Source organism: Oryctolagus cuniculus, chromosome 3, assembly GCF_964237555.1.
Source record: "Oryctolagus cuniculus chromosome 3, mOryCun1.1, whole genome shotgun sequence".
NCBI classification, from domain to species: Eukaryota; Metazoa; Chordata; class Mammalia; order Lagomorpha; family Leporidae; genus Oryctolagus; species Oryctolagus cuniculus.
The window spans coordinates 179,480,352-179,505,990 of NC_091434.1; the positions used below are offsets into that span (position 1 = coordinate 179,480,352).

Sequence of the window (25,639 nt, forward strand, 5' to 3'; positions counted from 1 at the left end):
AATATTCTACACATACTGTATACTTGAAGAAATTCAAAAATGATCAGAGTCAGAAAAGAAGAAAACTTTCAAAAATATGTTGAATAATAAGTGTGTGTGTGCATGTGTGTGACAACGGACTGATACTCCTAATAATAACTTTCTTAAAGATGGAGAATTGCAGTACAATGAATTACCTAAAACTTATAAAATAATTTAGAATAAAAGAAATTGAAATGGTCCTCAGACATATTAAAAGTTGTTAAACTTTTCTACAATAACTGCCATGCAAATTCAACCATATTAAGATCTTGTTTCTCACATATTAGGTGAAAAAAATCTAAAAGTTTGACATCATGAGAAAGCAGGCACTATTATGGTTTAATGATGAAAATGTAAAATGCAACAACCCTTATGCAGGAAAATTTGGAAACATCTACTGAAATCATGTGATTTCCTGTTCTCCTTGATCCAGCAATTCCTACTCTGAGAATCCATCACTGAGATATATTTGCAAAAGTACAGAATTATGCTTGTGCAAATTATTTTCTTTGTGAATTATTCATATTTGAAAAGCACTAAAACAAATTTAAAAAGATCTACCTGACAAAGGACTGTTTTTGCTGAACCCATACCTAAGCCTTCAGCAGTGCAATGCAGTTTCCTTAAGGCAGCTGTTGCTGGTTGCTGGTTAGACCATGACTTCTGCAGGCCTGAACTCACTGCTCAGTCTCACTTCTTAATACATTAAGGTATCTGTCAGAGGCATAGTTGTGGGGTAAAAAGTTATAATACACAAGGTATTCTACACATCTGCATATGCTGGCACAAGTATTACGGGCAAAGAAGGTGAATCTATGCCAAAGTTCCATGTCAACAAGGACCAATGCAATCCCCTCTATAATAGCAAGGGTTTTGTGTAATCAGTCTTCACCAGTGAAATGATTACAGTCTAGCAGGGCATAGGGCCATATCTGCCTTTGTCTTTTTGGTAGTAAAGACCATCAGATCAGCTTTAAAGAGGAAAGACCAAATTTCTTCTGTCATTCAGCCCATTGAACAGGCTCCTTCGTGGCTAGGGAAAGATGCCAACTGACACTTGCACACTGATCTATGCCAATGATTGCCAATTCACTGTGGATACCATATTAGAGAAATATATGTAGGACATGTCTATTCTCCACACTCTGTGTCCTTCCTACTAAGTCCATCCTCAAGTCGATTGCAAAACTTGCTACACACTGCCTATGAATTAGTGTTGACCTTGACTTCAGGTTGTTTTTTTTTTACACAAAGTGACTATTACATTTACCACCAATATTCTACCCAATGGTAGAATTGTTCTTCAAGTGCATCTTCAAACTTTTTGTAAGGCCATAGTGCAGAAGACAGCTACTTCTGTCTGATCTGGCCTCTGTACATACCCATTTACTTATAACTCAAGCCTTTGTACTTTCTTTCTTTTTCAACTGGTCATATAGAACTTCCCAAGAAATTACATGTGCAAGGAAACCACAGAATTACCCTCCTTAGGCCTGAAAGGGGAGGGAAAGGGAGTGGTTTTTGGAATGTAGCAACAGGGAACCAATGTTTCCAATTAGGATTGTATTTGAAATTTATTATTTGTAGCTTTCCACTGCGGATCACTTGCTCATGAAAACCTACATCCACCCAAAGACTTGCACACTAATGTTCATAACTGATTTATTAATGAGTTCCTACCTGGAAACAACACAATGTCAATCAACAGGATAAAAAAAGCTGGCAAGTGTTCTTCAACGGTAGGAGCCTGTGGAATCAAATCCATGATTGAGTCCAAGGTTAATCTAAAGTCCTACCCCCTTGCAGACACCCACTTCACTGAGCAACCCCTGGCCCTAGTTCAGCAGCTTCTGAAAGGAGCCAATGGGACCACCAAAACCCCAAGTGGGGACATCTCTGAGTTTATTGTGAAGGCTGCAGATGCCGAGCTGCTGGAACATCGTGCACTTCCTGCTGCTGTGTGAAGACAAGAACATGCCTTATGTGTTTGTTTGCACTAAGCAGGCTCTGGTGCAGGCCTGGGGGGAGTCTTCAGGCCTGGCATTGCTTGTTCTGCCACCAGAACAAAGAAGGCTCACAAGGAAAGCAGGAGAGTCTGTCCATTCAGCAGTCAATTGAAAGGTTCTTAGTATATACCTGTGCCTTCTGCCACAGCCTCCATGCTGAATCCTCCCTGAGGTTGTGTATCAAACTGTCTTTGGTAGTGCATAGTATTTTAAGCTGCCTTCTATTATTATTAAATAATATTATTAAAATATTGTAGTATTAAAGTTCATCTCTGGAGTTTCATATTTGGATTTGGGGTTGTTTTCCTCCATCTTCTCTTCCACCCTTTCTCTTTGCCATCATTTTATTCCCCTTGTGAATAATGAACCGAAGCACAAAACACATGGAGGCAGCAGTTAAAGGTAGGAACAGCCAGAAGAAACCTGACTGAGTCAGGAAAGAGATCAAGTTCCAGCTTTCATCCTCTGACCTCCCACTGTGTGCAGGGCATGACAGGAGTAAACACTGGCCACTCTGTGCCCCTTGTGCCTGGCATACAGAATCAGCAGATACTTACTAAAATGAGTGAGGGGTTTCCCTTTGCTTTCTAGGGGATTGTGGACCAACTGGGGAGAAAGCACACATTCTCTGAGGTTGTTAAACGTATGCCCAAATGTTATTTACCAATGTACCACTGCTGATGGCTTTTGATGTGATGTGCTGTTAGTGCAACTTGACTGCCCCTGAGGGTGGCATGGAATTCCACAGGCAGCTGGCTGAGTGAAGCAAGGCAGTTGATCTAGGTCATGAAAGAGTCATGAGCGGCAAAGGCTCAGAGGGTCAGGAAGTTCTGGAATGAAAGATTCTGGGAAGATCATGGAGAATAGCTGGAAGCCATAGTGTAGATGACAGAATCCAGGGAAACACCCTTTCTCTGGTGAAAGGTGATGTCTTCAGTGGACACTTGGTACCAGCTGTGAGGGCTCTTACCCTGTCTCCTGCCACAATGTGGGTCAAATGGATTCTTTATCACATGAGGTTGCGAATGTGTTTTTCATTCTTGTGAGCAACATAATAAAAATATATTCATATTTTAAATTTTAAAAAATTGTGGCATCCTCAAACAGGAACGCACACCTCAGCAATACAGAGGAACATCCAGCTTGTACTTGCCACAGCATAGGGGAATCTCAAAACCCTTAGGCTGAATGAAGACAGTCAGAAAAATAGATAAATTAGAACTGAATTTGTATGAAATTCCAGGAAAGATGAATCTCATGAATAGGAACAGAGTGTTCATCAGCGATGCCTAGGATCTGGGATGGAATTATACTCTCTTACCTGAAGTTTACCTATTTACCAGTTTCTTGATTTGTATACCATTAATATGATGTATTTTAATTTTATACATATTTCAATAGCCTGGTATTTTACAATTATTATTTTCATAGTTAATAGTCTCTTAGATTTAACCAAATGGTTAACTGGAAGGATTTCATTTTTCTCCTCCCTCCTTTTCTACTTTCCTTCTATGCCATGGCTTTTGCTGGAATCACTGGGTTCTCTGTTTCTTTGTACTGCCAGTTATTGCTTGCTTTCCTGTATCTTGCTTGGGGAAAGGATGTTTTTCATTGTTTTCGACTTCATGTGTTGTTTGTCAAGTAAACACGCCCCTGAACTAGGTTAAAGCTAAACCTACTCCTGGATGTTGGGGCCCAGTGTTATGCGGGTGAACAACTACAGTCTCATAGATATTTCCCATAAACTCTACTGAACTCCACAACACTGCAGATAAGAAAGAAATTAATTACTGCACATACCACCTTACATTAATGTGGCCTAATTATGTTAGTGTCTTCCTCTGGGCAGTGAATTCCTCAAGTGTGGCATATGATCTGGAAAATTTTGCATACACAGTGAGCAGCATAGTTACTATGATATAGTAGGGGTTGAAAATAGATTTGTTTTATTGAAACACATTTTACAGGATTTGTCTCGCGTCTGTATAATTAAACCAAGAATTCTAAAATTGAAATGAGCTTTGAAAAATGGTGCAATATAAACAGATTTAATTTCTAAATTTTACTATTGAACTTACTGTACTCCTGTATTGTTCAACTAATTGCCCATTTACAATCAGCAGTATTTTATTTTCAGAGTTACTCTTAGGTAATAATTATTTTTGGTTGTGTGTTGGATAGCTTCACATATTAAGATTCTACCACACACACAAAAAAATCGGTCGCCCTATAGTGGCTATAGCTCTGTTTTGCAAAAATGTAGCCTGTACCAACCAGAGCAAAGGACCCAGGTGAACACACAATTGCCTTTCTCCTAACAGTCTTTGAACTCCTGTTGGTGATGCTCATTTGCTGTTTGAGATCCTGATGCTGATTCAAAACTAGTAAGAGTTTGTGTCATTAACCTAGATCCTTATTACCAACAACAAAAATGATCACTGTAGCAAAAATCTTGTTATTTGTAGCAACATGAGTGTGGGACTAGAGGTTGTCATGTTAAGTGAAATAAGTCAAACCCAGAAATATAAGTACTACATGATCTCATGCATGTGCAGAAGACAGAAAAGTTGATTTCATAGAAGTTGACAGTATAATGTTGGTTACCAGACACTGGAAACGTAGAGAGGGAGTGAGGGATGAGGAAAGGTTGATTAAGAGAAACTAAGTCATGGCTAGATAGGAGTAAGTAGTTCTGGGGTTCTATTGCATGATAGTGGGATTACAGGAATGAAAATGTATTCAGTATTTTCCAAAAATGATAAGGATTTTTAAAAATGTTTTCACCAAAATGAAATCTTAAATAGTTTTTTTTAACCCTGATTGGACATTGTGCAATATACAAATGTGTAGGAACATCACATGGCACCCCATAAACACATACAACTTTGTGTGCCAGTTAAAAAATAACAGAAAAATTTTAAAAATTCATCTATAACAGATAAAGGTGAGAGAAGGAGGTAAGTGTTACAGGCCACAAGAATAGAACAGATCAAACATTCATGGAACAGCACCATTATAGGATCAAATAAGGTCCTATAATTTGGACCAAATAAGGTCCAAATAAGGAAGAGGACAAAGAGCTTCGTCAGGAAGTATGACAAAGAAGGGAGAGGCTTGGCTCAGACATGTGGACTGAGGGAAGAGGTAAGAGGGGAGGGTGACTCTACACCTGTATCTTCGTGGATAAGATGAAGCCTTACTTCTGTCATTTGGAAAGTCCAGGTAGGGAAGATCAATTACAAATGTAGTCATTGTGGTTCAAAGTTCCAGACCCCTTTTACTTCTCATGTTAACCCTTTTCTGAGGGGACTTAAGTCAATAACAGCCACAGTATAATAGTTTCCTTAGCATAATTTCCCAGGAATAGTAAATTCAGTTACTTTTCATATTGTACCAACTAATGTGCCACTAATAATATCATAAGGAAACAAATTTCACTGAAATCTCACCAGCATTATGGATTATTTGTAGAAAATTTAGATGGCTTTTATTTACACTTAAGATTACTTACAACTTTAGGTTGTTCAACCTACCTGCTACATTTAACATACAACTTATAGAATTTTGGAAAACAGAGCAAGAACAATCTGGAAGCATTATTTACATTTGTCCTAGCCCTTGAGCTTCTTTTCCATTAAAAGGAACACGAAAGAAGGATGAAATCCATCAAAGTGAGCTAACAGACAAAACGGGCAAGTTTTACCTATATCCAAACATACAGGATGAGGTAGAAAAATAAGAGGAGGTGGCAAGGCCATTAGTGGTGCCTCACCTGCAGTTCAGCACAGCACTGGATGATTGCTAAAGTCAGGGGACAGGAAAGCAAGAGGGAAGGAACAGGGAGCAGAATGAGGAGTACACAGAGGGTCTGAGTACGAAGCTGACCGCTGACTGGCCACTGTAGAGAGATGGGGTTGTAGGGTTCAGGCCCTGGTTTGCAACACTGTTGTAGTTTGAATACCTTAAGGTTCACATCCTGTGGTGTACTGATCAATAAACCCAACATCCATTTATGATAAAACTTTGAAAAAATTAGGGATGGTAGTCGTGCACTTCGACACAATAAGCCTACCCAGGAAAATCCCATAGCCAACAACACACTGATGGGAAAAACTGACAGCATTTCCTCCAAGATCTAGAACCAGACAAGGAAGTTCACTCTCATGGCTCTTTTTTTTTTTTTTTTTTTTTGACAGGCAGAGTGGACAGTGAGAGACAGACAGAGAGAAAGGTCTTCCTTTGCCATTGGTTCACCCTCCAATGGCCGCCGCGGCCGGAGCGCTGAGGCCAGTGCACTGCGCTGATCCGAAACCGGGAGCCAGGTGCTTCTCCTGGTCTCCCATTGGGGTGCAGGGTCCAAGCACTTGGGCCATCCTCCACGGCACTCCCTGGCCACAGCAGAGAGCTGGCCTGGAAGAGGGGCAACCGGGACAGAATCCAGCGCCCGACCGGGACTAGAACCCGGTGTGCCGGCGCTGCTAGGCGGAGGATTAGCCTAGTGAGCCGCGGCGCCGCCTCTCATGGCTCTTAATATAGTACTGGAAGTTTTAGATCAATGAGGAGAAATAAATTAAAGGCACAGAGATAGGAGGAAGTCAAGTAGTCTGTGTATGTAAATAACATGATTCTAAATAAAGAAAGACCTACAGACTCCACCAAAAGACTAATAACCAATAATAACCAACTTTAATAACAGTGCATCACACTAACAAGAAAACATTTACATTTTTATTCATTAATGATGAATTAGTTGAGATAGAGAGTATATAAGCAATCCCATTCACAAAAGCTACAAAAACCTACTGTGTAATCAATTCAACCAAGGATGTGAAAGACTTCCACAAGAAAACTACAAGCAACTAATGAAAAAAATTGAAGACACACACACAAAACACACACACACATACATATAAGCAGTCTATGTTCATGGACTGAAGCATTAATATGAAAATACCAATACCACCCAAGGCAATTTCCATCAAAATACCAGGAACATTCTTCAAAAAACTGGAAAATACAATCCTAAAATTCACATGGAAGCCAGAAGGACACAAAGTTTGTGTGGACCTTTGCTGGAGGGCAGATTCACTTTGAAAACCCCCTCTAGTTATTTCATTAATCTGAATCCCAGCAGTTCACGCAGGATTTTTTCCAAAGGCGACTTTGAGCAGAAGTAACAAGACTGGTGAAGAGAAATGTCAACCACAGACTCATGTTTCAAGACTCATTTGAAAAGCCTGGCAGGACTCAAACCCAGAGTCCTTAGCGGGCCTTGAACTATCATCTTTCAGTGAGCAAATGAGGGAACGAATGATTTCCCAGCCGGCACAGACCTTGCGCCTCCATGCACCTTCTCCTGCCCCCAGGCTGCAGCACCCCGGGGCCCTGCGCCTCCTCCAACCCCGCAGCTCCGGGAGACACGGAGGACAGGGCTCCTAGGGACACGTCTCCAGCTCCTGTCCGGGGCAACCAAACCCTGACAGATCTCGAAGCTCGCGAGTTGAAGGACGCTCACGCCCACGCGCAGAAGGAAACCATCATTCCTGTGAGAGGCTGGACAGACGAAGGCAGCATTTCCTACCGCCCGATCCACGCAGGGTGTCCTGAGACTCCTCTCCCGGCGGGGCGGCCAAGGCTTGGCTACCCGGGCTTGCACCGCCGGCCTTGGCGCATGCGCCGGGCCTTGGCGCGTCTTCCAGCCCCTGCACGCGGCCACCGCCCTCCCCTACCTCGCTCTTCCCAGGAAGCTGTGCGCGCCGCTCCCTCGTCTTCCTCCCTCTGAGCGTCAGTTCTGAGGCCGGGACGGCGCTCTGCCCTCCGGAAACGCTGTTCCTCAGCGCCATCCCGCCAAGCCACCTCCGCTCCTGGGCCCGGCGTGGTGTTGGCTCTCGGCGGCTTCTCCCTTGAGCTGGTGTCCCCAGCAATGGCCTCAAGGGCTCCAGGCCGCCGACGTCCTCCAGGGTGAAGGCAGGGCTGAGGGCGTCCCTGTGTGGTGGGTGCGCGCGGCCTCGGCCGCCTGAGGGACCGCGGCGCTGAGGCGCGGCTGGGCGGGGCCTGCGCGGATGACAAACGAGGGGCGTGGCCTCTGCCCACGTGGCCTTCCCGCCGTTTGGGGGCTGCTGTGGAGGCCCCGGCCGGAGTGGGCCCTGGGACTCCCGGGGCCCTGGAACCAAGTCCAGCACCGCCGTCCACTGGGGCCGGTGCGTCCTTAGCACGGGGCCCGGGACGCAGGCGTGCGGGGTCCTGGAGACCTTGCGGTGCTGTGCAGGGAGTGAGGTTGAGCCTGCGGCACGTGACGCGTGTTCTCGCGCACAAGGACGGACATCCTGACGTGAGGCTGCTCCTCCAGGTGAGGCCATGTGGGTGTCGCACGTCCTGTGTCTGCAGCTTCCGACCGCGTACATGGTGCCGAGTCAGGGAGGCGTTGAGACACTGCATATGGAGACGGACGGGACGAGGCGGCTGAGGAGACCCGAAGGGATGTGACGTGGAGTCAATGGAGATGAGTGATGTGACGTGACATGACGTGACGTGACGTGAAGTGACGACCCGAGATGCGACGAGACATGCGGCGCTGACCTGGCGTGTGGGGCGGAGGATACAGGATGTGGAAGACAAAAGAGACATGACGTAATGTGGGGGCAGAGGAAACGTGACCTGACATTGAGGTGGAGTGGAGACACAGTGTGAGGGGTGAAGACGGGACGTGGGGGTGGAGTGGAGACGCGGTGTGAGGGGTGAAGACAGGACGTGGGGGTGGAGAGGAGACGCGGTGCGAGGTGTGGTGCAGGGGAGTCCTAATGTGAGGTCAGAGTTGAGAGGTGACGTCATATGCGGGGCCAGGGATGAAACCGGGGTGGGGGCGGGGAGAGGGGTGCAGGGAAAAGGGATGGGACCTATGGGCAGGGGGGATGGGCGCTCTCTCTGTGGTTTGGGTCCAGGAGCACATGAAGCCATGGTGGAGTCTAGAGCTGGGACGGAAGCCCACTCATGGCAGGGGTGCTACTGGTTTCTGGGCCACAGACATGAGCGGTGTTGGCCTTGCAGGGTGGGCGTCTGTTACATGGGCATCGTCACGATGGCAGTAGCACCAGTGTCGCAGGCGTGTGGTGGTGCTGGGATGGAGGTGGGTCTGTGATGGCTCCCCCATGAGCTCTGGGGCTCCTACTGCTGGGGTAAGCATTAATGGAGACTGCAGAAGTCCTCAGTGGTGAAAGCTCATCTCCTTTCCCCCATGGATGGAGGCCATGGTCAAATGGATCCTTCTTGGTGCTCACCTGTGCCAGTCTGAGCGATAGGTAACATCAGCAAAATACATTCTGTTCTGCACTTAAAGAAATAAAAAAGATAGTGTGTAGAGTTTATTTCCCCTCTTTGGGATGCTATGCTACCCTGGGCTTCCACCATCCATTCCTTCCTTCTTGTTATCCTGATCCTGCTTTCCACATTGACTGCACACTCCAGGTTCTCTCTGGCACAGCCCTTGAGGCTGCCGCAGCTTGAGGGGAGAAGCAACCTTGGCTGTGTGCAGGGTCCTTTATGACTGCTGCTTATTGGTGCTTATTTGCTGTTGCTGTCAGATAATGTTGTATTCTTAGCAGATACTGTGTATGTGTGTGTATTTGTGTTTGGGTGAGCACACACTTGGAGTATGTGTATGCACCATACCATGAATTTGTGTTTGAGATGACTTTTGGGAACACCTTAAAATTAGAATGTGAAAATCGTAGGCTGTAGGTTCTGACCCATTTCTGTATGTATTTTCTCTAAATTTGCTGGACTCTGTCAGAAGCCACCAACCACTGTTATCTGCTTTTGAGCCTAATTTTCAAATGTCTCAGAGATACCTGGAATGCTCTAGTAGCCCCGCCTTCCAGGAACTGCCCTCAATTCAGAATACGTGGAATGCTGGCAAATGTGCTTCTCCTCCCGGCTCACTACACCTGCTTCTTGCAACGCTTCAACAATTAGGGTGCTTCTGTTGCTCCCTGGAAAGTATTCATATTGGGGTTCAAGCTCTAGAGTGCCAAAGGATCCTGTATCCATAGAGGCACTGCTGTCAGTGGAGGGACATCAGGTCAGGTCTGTGGTTGCCAGGACAGTCTGCATAGGGAGCTTCATCCAGTCCCAGCGCTGTCACTGATTGGCTGGGACCAGAAATCATCTTTGCTACTTCCTCTGTCCTATACTTCCCCGTGTTTTGTGTGGACATAGGGATCCTCACACCCCATTTGCAGTGTAGATCGATATAACCCACTACACATTTTGTTATGGTATAATCTGCACTGGCATAAAATTTTTTCTTTAGCAGTGTAAAAGAGTATGCAGAAAGGTCCATAAAACATAAATATCACGCTTCTCTGGCCTCAGAATCAGCCCTTAAGGCATTCAGATCTGGCTAAAAAGCCCATGAGAGTATTCTAGGCATGGAAAGCCAAGACACTGTGGCAAAAAAACAAAAAACAACACAAAACAAAAAACACAAAACCTAAATGAAAGATCTCTGTGAGTGAGATTCCAGTGGAAAGAACGGGCCATCAAAGAAGGAGGTACCTTTCTCTCAAGGGAGGAGAGAACTTCCACTTTGATTATGACCTTGTCTAAATAAGGTCGGAGTTTGTGAACTCAAGAGGCTTCCATAGCCTTGGCAGCTCTAGACAAGAGTCTCAGGTAATTATTGAAGTTTAAATAAGAGTGTCAGTTGTTAAATCAACAACAGGAGTCTCTGTGCACTTACTCGCTATGTAGGATCTCTGTCCTTAATGTGTTGTACTATGTGAATTAATGGTAAAACTAGTATTCAAACAGTACTTTATACTTTGTCTGTGTGAGTGCAAACTGGGAAATCTTTACTTAGTATATACCAAGTTGATCTTCTGTATATAAAGATAATTAAAAATGAAGCTTAATGAAGAATGGGATGGGAGAGGGATTAGGAGATGGGGTGGTTTGTGGGTGGGAGGGAGTTATGGGGGAAAAAAACCACTATAATCCAAAAGTTGTACTTTGGAAATTTATATTTATTAAATAAAATTAAAAAATTAAAAAACATATCATGCTTAACAGGTTACTACAAATTAACATATCCACTACTTATATTAATATCTAGAATACAGATAGCTTCCAGAAGCTTCCTAGATAGCCTTTCCTGTCCTACTATCCTGTCTTCCTGTCCAGAGCACTTACCATGATCTTTCACTATGTTCTATTTTTCTTATAGGTTATAATTTTCTTCTTCTTGTGTGCTCCTCTAACAGGCCTGGGTTTTAATCACTCAGGATTCATTTTCCTATACCTGGTGGCTTCCTTCACTAAGACTTAGTGACTTGGTAGTGATCAGTCACTTATCTGGTGCCAATGAAACAAAACACAATATGTCTTCCCATTCTGTGATTCAATATCTTTTTCTATCCTTTTACTTTCAGTCTGGGTCGCCTATCTTTGTTGGTGAGGTATGTTTCTTGTAGGCAGCAAATAGATGGGTCTAAATTTTTAATGCATTTAGCCAGCCTTTATCTTTTAATTGGAGAGTTTAGGGCATTTATGTTCAAGGTTACTATTGATAAGTAATGACTTGGCCCTGTCATTTTTCTGTAAATATTCCTATTGTTTGCTGTGGATTTCCTTTGTAGTTTTACTGTGAGATTTTCTGCCTTCACCTTCTTACATGGTGATGATCATGTTTCTGTGTGTAGCACATCCTTAAGCATCTTTAGTAAGGCTGGACGAGTGGTGACAAATTCTTTCAATTTCTTTTTTTTCTTTTCTTTCTGTCTTTTTTATTTGACAGGTAGAGTTATAGACAGAGAGAGAGACAGAGAGAAAGGTCTTCCTTCCATTGGTTCACTCCCCAAATGGCCTTACGGCCAGAGCTGCGCCGATCCGAAGCTAGGAGCCAAGTGCTTCTTCCTGGTCTCCCAAGTGGGTGCAGGGGCCCAAGCACTTGGGCCGTCTTCCACTGCCCTCCCGGGCCACAGCAGAAAGCTGGACTGGAGGAGGAGCAACAGGGACTAGAACCCAGCACGCATAATGGATGCTGGTGCTGCAGGTGGAGGATTAACCAAATGAGCCAAGGTGCAGGCCCCTCTTTCAATTTCTTTTATTATGGCCGGTCTTTATTTACTTTTCATTCATAAATGAGTGCTTTTCAGGTTATGGTGTTCTGGGTTGACAGTTTGTCTCTTACTACTTGGACTGTGTCTTTCCATTCTCTCATAGCCTGTTGAGTTTCTTTTAAGAAATCAGCAGTGAGCCTAATTGATAATCTGGTGTTTCTCTCTTGCAGATTTTAGAACCTTTTCATTATGTTTTGGTGCTGAAAGTTTGACTACAAGTGTTGTGATGAAGATCCTTTCTGGTCATGCCTATAAGGAGTTTTATGTGCCTCAGGTACTTAGATGTCCCTTTCCTTCTCCAAATTGGTGAAATTTTCTGTAATTATTTCAGTGAATAGGCCTTCTAATCTATTCTATCTTTCCACACCTTCAGGAACTGCTAAGACCCGTATGTTTGGTCACTTGACAGTATACCTTAAATCTCCAACTTTTATAATTTTTCTAATTTCTTCTCCATTTTTTTGTTCTGATTAAAAACTTTACAAAAATTTGTCTTCTAGCTTTGATGGTCTTTCTTTTGTTCACCATGTATGTTGTTAAGGTTTTCCAATGTATTTTTTATTTGACATGTTGAATTCTTCATTTCTAATATTTCATTTTGATTTCTCTTCAGAATCTCAGTTTCACGGGATAATTTCTCATTCATGCTATGTATGGATTTCTTTAATTTGTGGATTTGCTTCTGAGTAATCCTATGATTAATCTTTTAAATTACATTTCAGTGATTTCCTCAATCTCTTCATCTTCACATTCTAATATTGAAGTGCTATGTTCCTTGGTGGCAGGGGGAAGGAGGCAAGTTGTGTTCCTTTTTCTTGTTTCTAGAATTTCTGTGTTTATTTTTAGGCATTTGTGAAAATATTTATTGTTTTATTCCTTATGTCTTTTATCTTTGAACTTGTCTCTGTGGCTTAGTGGGGTGTCTGCTCTTTCTGTGAATACTCTGAGGTTTGTGCTGGGTATCTTGGGAGCTCTAATCAGTGCTCCAGGGTGGGGCATGTCTCCAGGGTAATACCCAAGGTGGGCATGGTAGATATCTTCCTTTTAGCAAAGGGGATTTGTTGGCGTAATCACACCCTCACTTCCTCTCTTCCAAGGTGATCAGTGCTCGGGTGTTAGCCCACAATGGGTGTAATACTCTTCTGTGCTGAGTTATAAACAGCACGAAGGATCTGTGTAGTCCTCAGCATAGGCATGGATCCCATTGCAGTGACCCATCCCAGGTGATCGTGGAGCTCTGAGCAGCATTTGGAGCAGCTCACTTTGATGGCCCAGAGACCCAGCTACACTTTGTGTCCTCTCATGCAGTCACAGAGTTCCCACAGTCTCAGCACACTAGGCTCCCACAGTCAACAGGGTTCAGAGGATCCACTCTGCTCTGCTAGCCTGTCCCGTCCAGCGAGAGGCAGAGATGTTCCCAGAGCCAGCTGCCTGTGGGTGCTGTGCCTTGGCAGTTTGAGCCACAGAGCCTGTGGTATGTTGAGAGGCTAGGGCACCTCACCTTTCTACATGGGTGCTCAGTCCTCCCAGCTGACTCAAAGTCAGTGAGGAACATAGATATTTCCCTCTGCTGGAATCTCTAGATCACATGCATGCACAACAGCCACCCACTGAACATTGCCTTCTCCCCACTGGGTTGCAGGTACGTGCACCCAAGCTGCCACTCCTGGTACTGCTGAGAAGATGGCATCTCCTCTCAGCCAGCAGCTGGGTGCGTGCACAAGAGCTTCCCTAGCTGCCACTTATGCCCCAAATGGTGCCTGCCTTCTCTCAGCCAGTTGCTGGGTGCTGTTGTGTTGCAGATGGGGTGAGAGAAATGTGCTCCCATGTTTTTCTTACTGAGTCCGTGGGAACCCTCTCCCCCTTAGGGCTCCAGGCCAGACTCATGCCATGTTCTCCCTCTGTATCACTGTTGGCATGGGTTGCTATAATCTGATCTTACCTCAGTCTCCAAAGTTGGAGCGTTCTCTGGCTCTTGGGGTCATGTGTTGTGTCTGTGTTCATGCTGCACATCCGAATCTTCCACACTGATCCATGCCATTCCTCTTCCTTCCATAGAATTTTCACTGCAGTTTGCTCTCTAATTCTCTCCTGAGAATGTATTTCCTACATTTTTTCTTATTATTTACTCCTATCCTAGAGCAGTATGCTCTTCCCTATTTCACCATCTTGGAATCTCCCCAGATAGAAGTTTTAAGTTCGATCATGCCATTCTTCTGCAAAAAATCTTCCCATAGCTTTCTGTCTCCTTCAGAGTAAGAGCAAACACACTCTTAGTGACATTAGGGTCGGCATTGTATGACCTCCTGACACTTTGACCTACTTTCATACTGTTCTGCTCTTCCTTTCTCAACTCCAGCCACCCTGGACCCCTGTCTCTTCCTCAGTCTTTTTTTTTTTTTTTTTTTTTGACAGGCAGAGTGGACAGTGAGAGAGAGAGAGACAGAGAGAAAGGTCTTCCTGTGCCGTTGGTTCACCCTCCAATGGCCGCCGCAGCCGGCGCACCGCGCTGATCCGATGGCAGGAGCCAGGAGCCAGGTGCTTTTCCTGGTCTCCCATGGGGTGCAGGGCCCAAGCACCTGGGCCATCCTCCACTGCACTCCCTGGCCACAGCAGAGAGCTGGCCTGGAAGAGAGGCAACCGGGACAGAATCCGGCGCCCCGACCGGGACTAGAACCTGGTGTGCCGGCACCGCTAGGCGGAGGATTAGCCTAGTGAGCCGTGGCGCCGGCCTCTTCCTCAGTCTTTACAGGCACTCTCATACCTTGAGGTCTCTGCACGGCTTTTCCCAGAATCCTCATGCCCACCTTTTCACTTCCTTCAGAGCTCTGTTCACTTTCCAGGGAGTCCTTCCTCAGCCTACCTTTATGACACAGCAGTTTTTTACCTCAGCACTTCTTTCCTGTTCCTGTCTGGTTCTCTCCCCTCAGCAGTAACCACCAACCTCTGGGCCATGTATTCTCTTCTTTCTCTGCTGTTTTCTCCCACTCCTACAATATGGGCCTCATGAGAGTGGACCCATGCTCGGAACCGTGCTTCACTCAACTCAGCACTCAAAACTCAGTAACTGTTGAATGAATGAGTTTTGCACACATCACCTCTGACAATTCTAGAAGATAAAGGTCATTTCCATTCTACAAAGAATGAAAGTGAAGCTCAGAGAGGTTAGGTTTTATGCATTTTGTCATAGAACTTTTACATGACCGCCCAGATGTGAATGTTGCTAGAGTCATTTATGTCAGAGAGACATAAATGTCAGGTTCTCCAAAGGTGTGCCACACAGTCACCTGCCAGCTGTCAACTCCTGCTGAGTAAGCAGGAGTCTGTGGCGTTCATGAGTCATCAGCTCTGACAGCAGAGCAGGGGTCCTGAATGGTTGAAGGATGCTCTGGGAAGGGCTGCTATAATGAAGGCCCAGCTGCTGCTCAGTTCCCCCTCAGTACCCCTGAGGCAACCTCTGTGGTCAAGTAGGACCCTCCCAGGTAAGGGGACTGGGATATTTTTCTAGAACTGGATGCCATAAAAGGATCGACATTCCAGTCTCGGAACAGCTTAGCAAATAACAACATTGTGTGTAATTCCCAGCAGCAAAGTGCTGAGACTGAACGGGTGTCATCTCAGTGTCATTTAGAAAAGTAGCTTGGAGGAGGGGGGTGGTCAGCAAAGCTAAAAATCAGCCATAGGCACACTCTGCAGATTCCTGGGTGCCCTGAAATCCAGAGGGACCCTGAAGGTAGTGAGTGCTGCTTCCCCATGAGGTTGTTAATTCCTGAGGAAGGTGACAGTGAATCTGCTGACAATTCATTTGTAAGTGCACATTACTCAACTTCCTTTTGGGATCAAGGTCATGGAGTAGATTCTCCTTCTCTGCTGCAGGCATTGAGCTGTCGCGTCACAACTTCTACATTTTGGGGTTGTCATTTTACTGTCTTGTACTGCAAACAGGTGTGATCATCCAGTTGGAAAACAGATGAACTCAAAGATTAAATAGAGATCAAGATTTCAGTTGATATTTGATTGAGTGGGGGTTCACTCCTAAATCCTTTTTATTCACAGACTTTATGAAAAATTTCTGCACTCAGAAATGGGAGAATTTATAGCATCGGAGTAACTCATGGCAGCCTCTAGCACTGGGATGTTGTGGTTAGCTCTGGATACCATAACAGAACATCATAGACTGTATGACAGAAAGACCAGAGATTATTTCCCTCACAATTCTGGGAGTCTGAGATCAGGGCACCAATATGGCTTGAAAGTGTGGTGAGGGCTCTTTTTCTGCTTTGCAGAAAACCACTTTCTTGCTGTGTCCTCATCTGGGGGAGAGAGAGAGAGAGAGAGAGAGAGAGAGAGAGAGAGAGAGAGAGAGAGAGAAAGAGAAAGAGAGAAAGAGAGAAAGAGAGAAAGAGAGAAAGAGAGAAAGAGAGAAAGAGAGAAAGAGAGAAAGAGAGAAAGAGAGAAAGAGAGAGAAGCAAGAGCAGTTTATGGTGTCTCTTCTTAGAAGGCGACTAAGCTCATTATGAAGAACCTACCTTCATAGCTGAATCATATCTCTTCCCAAAGATCCTTTCTGCAAATGCTAAGGTAATGGGATTGAAGCTTCACTGTGAGTACTGACGGACACAATGCCTTCCACAGAAGGACTGAGGTTGGTTCAGATGGGCTCTGTAGGAGCTGGCTTAGCCTAGGGGGTGTCCCATAAGATGATCAGAGGGCAAGATGAAGTTCCTGAGAGCTTAGAGCATAGTGTGGGGATGGCTAGCAATGGTTTATGCTCACATAGAGCAGTTATGTGTGAGGCACTGTTCAGAGTACTTTACATACGTTAATTCACTGAACCCACTAAGAACAGTAAATAACTATTATCCTTATTTTACAGATGAGCAAATTAAGTCACAGGGAGATGAAATAATGTCTGCTACCCACACGGCTATGAAGTGTGAGATTCTAACCACATACTCTAGTTTTAGAATTTGCCTTTCTAACTAAGACAGATTTCAGCTACCTCTCTCAGAGAAACCATTTCTTCCAGGAAATCGGGATACTAGGAAGGGGGATTTCCTTGCTTTCCACCCATCATCTCTGGAAAAGTGGGCATGTGGCTGAATCTGATTTTGCATGAATGGTGTAGCTGCAGGCAGTGGGGAAAGAGCAAATAAGGGATGCAGGAACCGACCTGCTTGGGCCCTGGATTTCTGCTGTGTTCCTCACCCTTCACTTCAGCTGGGCAGGCTGCCCGCTGACACTGTTTTCAGGTGGGATTCTCATAGGGCAAATGGCAGGTTTGCTGGTTTTGTCAGCAAGGAAAGGACAGAGATGGAAATCTTACCAGCTGCTGCTGCCCAATAGCCAGCCTGTGTCAGGAATTAGAGATAAAAATAAGTGGAAATTGTCTTTGGTGTTGCTGTTGTTCTAATATCTGGATGGTCTGTGTCTAATTCTGTGTTGTTTATATTTAGTTCACCTGAGACCAAAGTGAAAAGCTTTGAAAAGCTTTGGTCCTCTGCCGTTCCCCATTTAGTCCCTCTGTCCTGCTTTTGCCTTTATTATCTCCTCTCTCCAAACTGAACTCCATGAAGGCAGGGACTGTACTGTTTATTCCACTCAGTGCTGTGTCCATAAGGGTTTGATAAACACATTGGTAGGTTATAATGTTTACTGAAGGAATAAACAAATGAATGCATTGAATTAAGTCTGACTTGCTGTAGATGATAGGAGAATTGACACAATGAAGAAATGGGAAACCCTGTAACAATTTACTTTATCATAGGTATCTTAAAAAAAAGATTTTAGAGAGCGAGAAGCAGAGAGAAAGGAGGAGAGAGAGAGAGAGAGAGACAGAGAAAGTGAAAGTCCTCCATCTGTTGCTTCACTCCCCAGATGGCCACAATAGCTCGAGCTGTACTGATCCAGAGCCAGGTGCAGGGGCCCAAGGACCTGGGCCATCTTCCACTGCTTTTCCAGGCCACAACAGAGAGCTGGAAGGGAAGTGGAGCAGCCGGGACTCGAACTGGTGCCCATATGGGATGCCAGAGCTACAGGTGGTGGCCTTATCCACTGTGGCACAGTGCTGGCACTATCATAGGTATCTTTCAGTTTATTCTATTCTTCCCTTCAGAGCCCATTAAGAGACAGCTTCTATGAGGATCTTGGTGCCATTTCATTGAGGTGTCCCAGTGTATTTTTTCAGTACAGAGCAATCTCAGAGTTGCAGGTACTTCAGTGGTTGCCCTGATCATGCAACATCTTTCCATGTAGTTGGGGACGGTTTCCAGGAAGATGTATTATAAGAATATGGGTTATACATGGGTACTTCCAAAAAGTTAATGGAAAATAGAATTCCGATATAAGCAGTATACAGGAGGGCATTTGTCCTAGAGGTTAGGAGGCCAGTTGAGAATCCTGCATCCCCTATTGGAGTACTTGTTTTTTTATACCCATCTCTAACTCCCGACTCCTGATGGCTGTTAATACAGACAGAAAGAATTGGTGATGGTTCAAATAATTGGGTTTCTACCACTCAAGTGGCGAGGCCTGGACTGAGTTCCCAGCTCAATGTTGTGTAAATGTTGTGAGCATTTGAGTTGTAAACCAGTGGACAGGAGCTACCTGTCTATCTCTCTGCCTCCTAAATAAATGAAGTTTTTTAAAAGTACATTTTGGAACAAAAATTTTTATGTGCATGAATAGAAGGTATGTTTAATAGGAAAATATATATTATGAAAAATCTCTTCATAGTTTTTAATTTTTTCCCTACAAACAATCTTTTAGTTACATTTTCCACATTTTAAAGAACCCTCTCATACACACACACACACACACACACACACACATATGTTAGGCTTTCCTACAAAGTGCCAGTTTCTAAAATAATTTTCTGAAGTCGGTGGGTTGGATTATTTTCTCTGTCACCCCCACTCTCACCCAGGGTGAGTTTTTTTTTTTTTTAAGATTTATCTATTGATTTGAAAGTCAGGGTTACAGAGTGAGATATGGAGAGACAGAGAGATCTTCCATCTACTTGCCTACTCCCCAGATGACCACAAATGCTAGGGCTGGGCCAGGCTGAAGTCAAGAGCCAGCAGCTTCATCCAGCTCTTTCATGTGGGTAGCAGGGGCCCAAATGCTTGGATCATCTTCTGTTGCTTTTCCCAGGCCATTAACAGGGAAGTGGATCAGAAGTTGAGCAGAGCCAGCATTGAGGCAGAGAGGGTAAAGCATCTGGCATCCCATAGGAGTGCTGGTTCAAGTCCAAGCTGTTCCACTTCCAATCCAGCTCCCTGCTAATGTACCTGGGAAAACAGTGGAACATGGTTCAAGCGCTTGGGCCCCTCCACCCATGTGGGAATCGTGGATGAAGCTCCTGGTTCCTGACTATGGGCCTGGCCCAGACCTGGCCATTTTCACTATTTGGGGAGTAAACCAGAGGATGGAAGAATCTCTGTCTCTCTTTCTCTCTCTCTCTCTGTCTATTCTCCTCTCTCTGTAACTCTTTCAAATAAATAAATAAATCTTAAAAATAAGAAGTAGAGGAGCCAGGACAGGACTGGCACCCATACAGCTGCTTTACATGATACACCACAACACAGACTCCAAGGGTGAGTTTTTTTTTCTTTAACGATTTATTTATTTTTATTTAAAAGTCAGAGTTGCGCAGTGAGAGGAGAGGCAGAGAGAGAGAGAAAGAGAGAGAGAGATGTCTTCCATCGGATGGTTCATTCCCCAGTTGGCCTCAACGGCTGGAGCTGCGCCGATTCAAAGAAGCCAGGAGCAGGGAGCTTCTTCCAGGTCTCCCATGCGGGTGCAAGAGCCCAAGGACTTGGGCCATCTTCCACTGTTTCCCAGGCCATAGCAGAGAGCCATGTCAGAAGTGGAGCAGCTTGGACTCGAACTGTCGCCCATTATGGGATGCTGGCACTTCAGGCCGTGGTGTTAACCCGCTGCACCACAGTGCTGGCCAGGGTGAGTTTTTTTTTTTTTTTTTTGACAGAGTTAGAGAGAGAGAGACAGAGAGAAAAGTCTTCCTTTACCGTTGGTTCACCCCCCCAATGGCCGCTGCGGCCAGCGAGCTGTGGGCAGTGTACCATGCTGATCCGAAGCCAGGAGACAGGTGCCTCTCCTGGTCTCCCATGCGGGTGCAAGGTCCAAGAACTTGGGCCATCCTGCACTGCACTGCCAGGCCACAGCAGAGAGCTGGCCTGGAAGAGGAGCAACCAGGACAGAATCTGGCACCTGACCGGGACTAGAACCCGGTGTGCTGGTGCTGCAGGCGGAGGATTAGCCTAGTGAGCCGCAGCACCGGCCTCAGGGTGAGTTTTTTTTTTTTTAAAGATATACATGACAGAAAAAACAAACTTGTTTAATATACTATTTACATATTAAGTATAAACCATCGCAGTAAAAGCTTTCCGAACATTGGCAAGAAAAGCCGAAAAATTGTTGGTCTTCCTCACATTCTCCTGAAATTCCGCAAGGCACTCGAGATGAGGAGCACTATCTGACACTTCATAGTCCCTTGCTTCATTTAGACGCCAAGATAACAAAAATGGGCTCTCAGGATGCTTAGGGTCAATATTAGTGAAAATAAACTGCAATTTGTCACCATATATTTTTCGAATTTCCAGTCCACGGCGAGCTTTATACAAGTCCACAGATTTCTGCAGCCTTTTCAACCTCTCTTCATTAGCTTTGTTGGCAGTGGAGATAGTTTCCTTCTTCCTAGAATACTCTTCCTTAAGATCCTGGATATTTCTTCTAAGGTCTTCCAATTTCTGCTTTTTGTCTTTTACTTCAGCAATCAGTTTTAACAAGTTATCTTTTTTCTCTGGAATCAACTCATTCTGTCTGTTGACCTGATTTTTATATTCCAGATACATCTCAATCATTCGTTCTTCTTCCTTCAGTTTCACAGACAGTTTTTCTCTAAGTGACTTGACCGAGTCCTTGTAGGCGTCTCTTAGCCCCACCATCTGACAAGGAGCATCACTCAGAGTGCTTCTGTATTTGCTCCCAAATTCATTTATGCTTTTATCAAACAGTGCCAGCTTGTCCTCCACCATTTTGCAAGGCAATGCTTTAACTCTAGATATTCAGGGTTGATCAAGTGCCCCGGGCTTAACTGTGCTTAAAGGGGCAGCAGGAATCCAAGGCGCCTTCACCTCCTAAGGCCCTGTTAGTAGGTAAGTGTGCGAGACACTCTAGCATCCTGGGAAACGACACCGACTCCATTTCTATCACAAGTAAAACTGGTGACATCTAAGGTGACGCCCAACTCTATCCTCTCCGGAGTCCAGCATCGAGAGTCGGGAGGCCCCTCCCCGCCCGGCCTCTAAAAACAAGTCTACGGCGCCTCTCCCTCCCACCCCCGACCCCGACGCGAGCAGGAAAGTGGACGGCCGAGTGGGCACTTAGACGGCTCAGTCCAGGACGTGTACCAGGAGGGGCAGAGTCATCTTGTTCAACGAAACCCGCAACTCTTCGGCGAGGCTGCTTCCCACCCCTCCAGGCCCAAAGGCTGGAAGCGAAAGGACGCGCATTTCACAAATGCCGCCCAACATACGTACACATGTCCCATCCCCAAGCCCACGTTCTCCTACCGTCACAAGAGGGCCCAGCTCGGCACCCACCCTCCCTCACCTTGGCAGGCAGGCGTTAGCCCCACCGCCATCCATGCACTAAAATCTGCGTCACCTCTAGCCAAAACCCAGTCTTCAGCTCTCTCAGGGTGAGTTTTAACACAAGTTGTTAGAACAGCATGCTGACTCCCTCTTAGTTCTTGATGGGATCAACCAGGGCCATTGAAAATATTCTGGTGTGAACCTGTAGGTACCAAAACCTGGAGTGGAGACATGAACTGCTCCTGATCACCTCACGTACTAAGGTGGCTGTTCATTGTCGTGAGAGTCCTTCCATTCACAGATGTCTGCTCAAGGGCAGGTGCTTTGACCTTGGAAGAAACAAAGATAAAGATTGCATCTGTCACAAGAAGAAACAGTCACATCTGTCTTAGAGCCCAGAGACTTGACTTCTTGGCATTACCCTTGTCAGGGATACCTGGGTGATGTTGGACAAGTCACCTAATCTCTTTGAGTCCTACTTATGCAGTGCTAAGGAGAGGAGTTTAATGAGTTAGTTGTTGAGGCCAGGATCACAATCAGATCTGGAGATTCTGGAAGTTGCACAGATTCTGTAAGACACAGAGACAGTCATAAGATATTTTTATTGGTGTTCCGTGAATTAACAGAATTAATACCTCTACTTTCAGAAAGAATCAGTCATGTGAACAACAGTTCTTGATCTCAGATTGGACAAATTTTAACTGATGTAAAAAGGAAGAAAGACCCCAGATTTGTGCTGTCCAATATGGTAGCCACCAGCCACATGTGAGTATTTAAATACAAAATAATTTAAATAAAATAAAACAAGAAATGCGGTTCCTCAGTCACGTGGCCACATTTCAGGTGATTAGGAGCCGCCTATACCTGGTGTCTGTTTTATAAGCTTCCTCTGCCACTCAGCACTGCCCTGGAGCTTTGCCTGGACCACAGGCTCCCTATCCTTGGAAAAGAGTACAGGTGTTTTGGCCCTAAGGGGACTGGGCCCATCTGTGGGGAATGAAAGAATGGATGGAAAGTCCCTTGTGGACAAAGGAGTGCAAGAAACACTTCAGGCAAAGGGTGGTTATATTGGACAAGAGTTTGAGAAATATGGAAAGGATGGGGTGTTGGGGAAGGGATGAAGAAACATGTGAACCATTCTGCGCCTTGAATCTTGACAGTCCTGGAGCTCTGGATCACCGAAGACCACAAAAGCGGAGTTCCTTATAAAGATTGTTACCCTACGCACAACTGATTCCAGCAGTGGAAGAGTGTGAGGGGAACAGGGCTGTCTTAAGCCCCAAGAAAGGAAGGGCCTTCTCGGAACTCAGTGCTGGGGAAAATGTTAGTCACTTGCGCCATGTTAAAGAAGGGAAGGTCGCTGTATAACAGTCAGTGGCAGGAATGGGTAGAAGTCAGGCTGTCTTGAAATGAGGAAGAAGGTAGCCACTTTGTCTGGAGCCTGGCAACTTAATTACAGATCTGTGCAGTCAAAGCCATCTTGTACCTTGAGGTGTAGGCTTCTGTGTTACACAGAATGCCTGTCAAAGGAGAAGGTTGAGTTCTGCCCTCCTTGCCAGCCCCGCTTTCTGGGGGCCAAGCCTGTGGGGAGGCAACTGGGAAAGAGTGTAATTCTACCTGCTGTCTGGAAGCCTTCTGTGAAGGGAATCACCTTTGTCTTCTGAACTGACTTCCAGGTGCAGCCGTGGGGATGACACTGAAGATGAGAGCAGCAAGTTCCCTGACAGTGTTGAGGAGGAGGCTGCACGTGGAAGAGCACCTGCAGTGACATCAGTGCCAGGTTCTGGGGTTCCCTTCTGAGATCTGATGGGTCTGGCAGCTGATGGGGACCCAGAATGACAAGACATGTTTTTTAATAAGCCACATCTCAGTCGGCTTTCTGACCTCCCTGAGCGTCGCAGCTGCCTCTCTAGCCCGTATCCTTATTTCACTTTCCTCCAGATCTGCACATTGTTTTACTACTTCTATTAGTTCCATCTGCTTCCTGCCCACTCTCCCCACTTTTGCCCATTTACTCTCTGGAGTTGTGAGGTCAGAGTGAGTTGTGAGTTCAGAAAAGTAATTGTTTTAGTCCATCTTATTTCAACAGCTGTGAATGTTTCATGGCAGGCACTTGTGAAGGCACTGGGGATACTATATGACCCGGAGAGACAGCAGTTCTTGCTCTCCTGAAGGCCATCTCCTATCACGTGAGCCAAACACGCACAAATAACAACATACGTGTATTATGATTATAATTGATAATTCTAATGAATGCGGTTGTTTTCTCCTGTGTTCCCAGGTCCCAGTTTATCATCTAGTGACTTAAAACTGCCTGATGATAATTCACATAGCTGTAGAATCCATAACAACACATTTCCTATTGGCGTGGTGCTTCATTTTATTTTCATAATGGTATAAGGACACTTGACACTTTGCTTTTCTTTCAAAGGCCTCTGAAAATCAGAACACAGGAAACTCTGAAACTCAGGATGTCTTGAGACCAAGATTTTTAATGATGGTGCTATATCCCAGTAGCTGTGGAGATATAGGCAAGTCTAATCCTTCCTGAGCCTTGACTATCTTGTTGAAAAATAAGGAAGCTGTTATAGGTCTGTGAGGTCATGTCATGCTCTGGGGTGTCTCCGAGTCATTTATTGTAGGGAGCAACTGAGACTAGACTAAGTTACTGGAATTAAGACTTATTCTATGCATCTGCTCTCCCACAATATGGCGCTGGGAGAGAGAGACCAAACAACCTCTACGCAGCTGCCTCATCAGTTTGATAAGCTGCAGGAGCTGATGCTGCTCCTGATTGGAGGAGAGCAGCGTGCTTGGCGTGTGGGTAGCAGAGTTGGGATTGGTGGAAGAGGACTATAAAGGAGGAGAGAGACAACATGCACCAGGAACATCTGAAGGAACACCTGAGGAACATCTGAGCAGACCCCGAGAGAGCCGGCCGGTGGTGTGCCGCTCCTCCGTGGAAGCGGTGAAAGCAGCGGGGGTGCCGCCCCTCCATGGAGGTGGAGGGTCCGGCAGCTAACCCAGGACAGCATCGTTCCTCCACGAGTGAGGGACTGGCAGCTAACCCGGGAAGAGCCGGGAAGAAAGAACAGTGCAGGGTCCAGTGTCGTTCATCCGCGAATGGGGGAGTGACAATTTATGGAATAGATGCTGTAAAAGACACCATTAGTAACTGTGGTCAAGGCATACCCAACCCTGAGTATCTGTTTCCTTCATGAACATCTTGCTGAGCCTTTGGCCAAAGATTGCAGAACTAAGAGAGCATAATGGGAGATGCAGTGTGTGCTGGGTGGGAGATCAAGGAAGACGGGAGAAGAGTTAGGTGATAGTGGATCCTGGGGTCACAAAAGTGGGTCTGAATGAGCGTAACCTTCAGGCTGAGTTCGGGAAGCTCAAGAGAAAAGCAAAGAATGTGCACAGCATCATCAGCCTTCCTAAAGAACAACTAGTCCTGAGCAGCAAGGAATGAACAGTGCCCTTTTCCAGAACTCCTTGGATGTCTGAACAAAGAGACTGACAGAAGGAACACAGACCTGCCTTGTCTCCCAAGGAAGACCTATTCCAAGAGGAGGGGATGTGCACAGGAGGCCTTGCTCCAGACCCCAGAGCCTGGACCCTGGATTGCCCTCCCCGCGATGCCCATCAGGTAAATGTGGGCATGGATGGTATATAAACCCTTGGAGATGGGCTGGGGACGCCAATCATTACCTTCACAGTTCAGCCTTTTAGGTCAGGAGATAGAAAAGAAAGGTTCCTCTTGCTCCAAAGCAGTGGTGATAATAATGTTCTGCACATCTTCAGCCTTTAGAAAGGTTTCCACAACATTTTCTCCTAGGTGTACTTAGTTTTGCAAGTAATGCCCTGGGCATTGGCAACAGGC

General features: G+C 45.5%; 3 protein-coding genes and 1 pseudogene across 5 annotated transcripts in view; 2 read left to right on the top strand and 2 right to left on the bottom strand.

The window, feature by feature from the left end:
• LOC127491550 (uncharacterized) overlaps positions 1-8,763 on the bottom strand; it is a 74,828-nt gene extending 66,065 nt beyond the window's left edge. Inside the window, exons 1-2 of one of the 2 annotated variants that reach the window (XM_051848082.2) lie at positions 7,757-8,763; positions 1,702-1,768 (exon numbers count right to left, since the gene is read on the bottom strand). In XM_051848082.2, the coding sequence (XP_051704042.2) occupies positions 1,702-1,768; positions 7,757-8,431 (742 nt within the window). In that variant the 5' untranslated portion in view covers positions 8,432-8,763. The remainder of the gene's footprint in view (positions 1-1,701; positions 1,769-7,756) is intronic. The other variant, XM_070071372.1, reaches the window with a different exon arrangement.
• On the top strand, positions 1,785-6,166 carry LOC100357060 (NHP2-like protein 1 pseudogene; annotated as a pseudogene).
• LOC138849079 (putative neuroblastoma breakpoint family member 5) overlaps positions 8,239-25,639 on the top strand; it is a 45,274-nt gene continuing 27,873 nt past the window's right edge. For both annotated transcript variants that reach the window (XM_070071370.1, XM_070071371.1), the window contains exons 1-3: positions 8,239-8,376; positions 22,404-22,521; positions 23,433-25,405. The gene's annotated coding sequence lies outside the window, so the exon portion shown is untranslated. The remainder of the gene's footprint in view (positions 8,377-22,403; positions 22,522-23,432; positions 25,406-25,639) is intronic.
• LOC100357315 (kinetochore protein Spc25) lies at positions 20,470-21,323 on the bottom strand. Its single transcript, XM_002711974.4, has one exon. It carries the CDS (start codon positions 21,196-21,198, stop codon positions 20,518-20,520), a length of 681 nt encoding a protein of 226 aa, XP_002712020.1. The 5' UTR covers positions 21,199-21,323; the 3' UTR covers positions 20,470-20,517.

Excerpts from the sequence above, each read along its gene's own strand:
- LOC100357315 (XM_002711974.4), bottom strand. The coding sequence starts at position 21,198 with ATGGTGGAGGACAAGCTGGCACTGTTTGATAAAAGCATAAATGAATTT.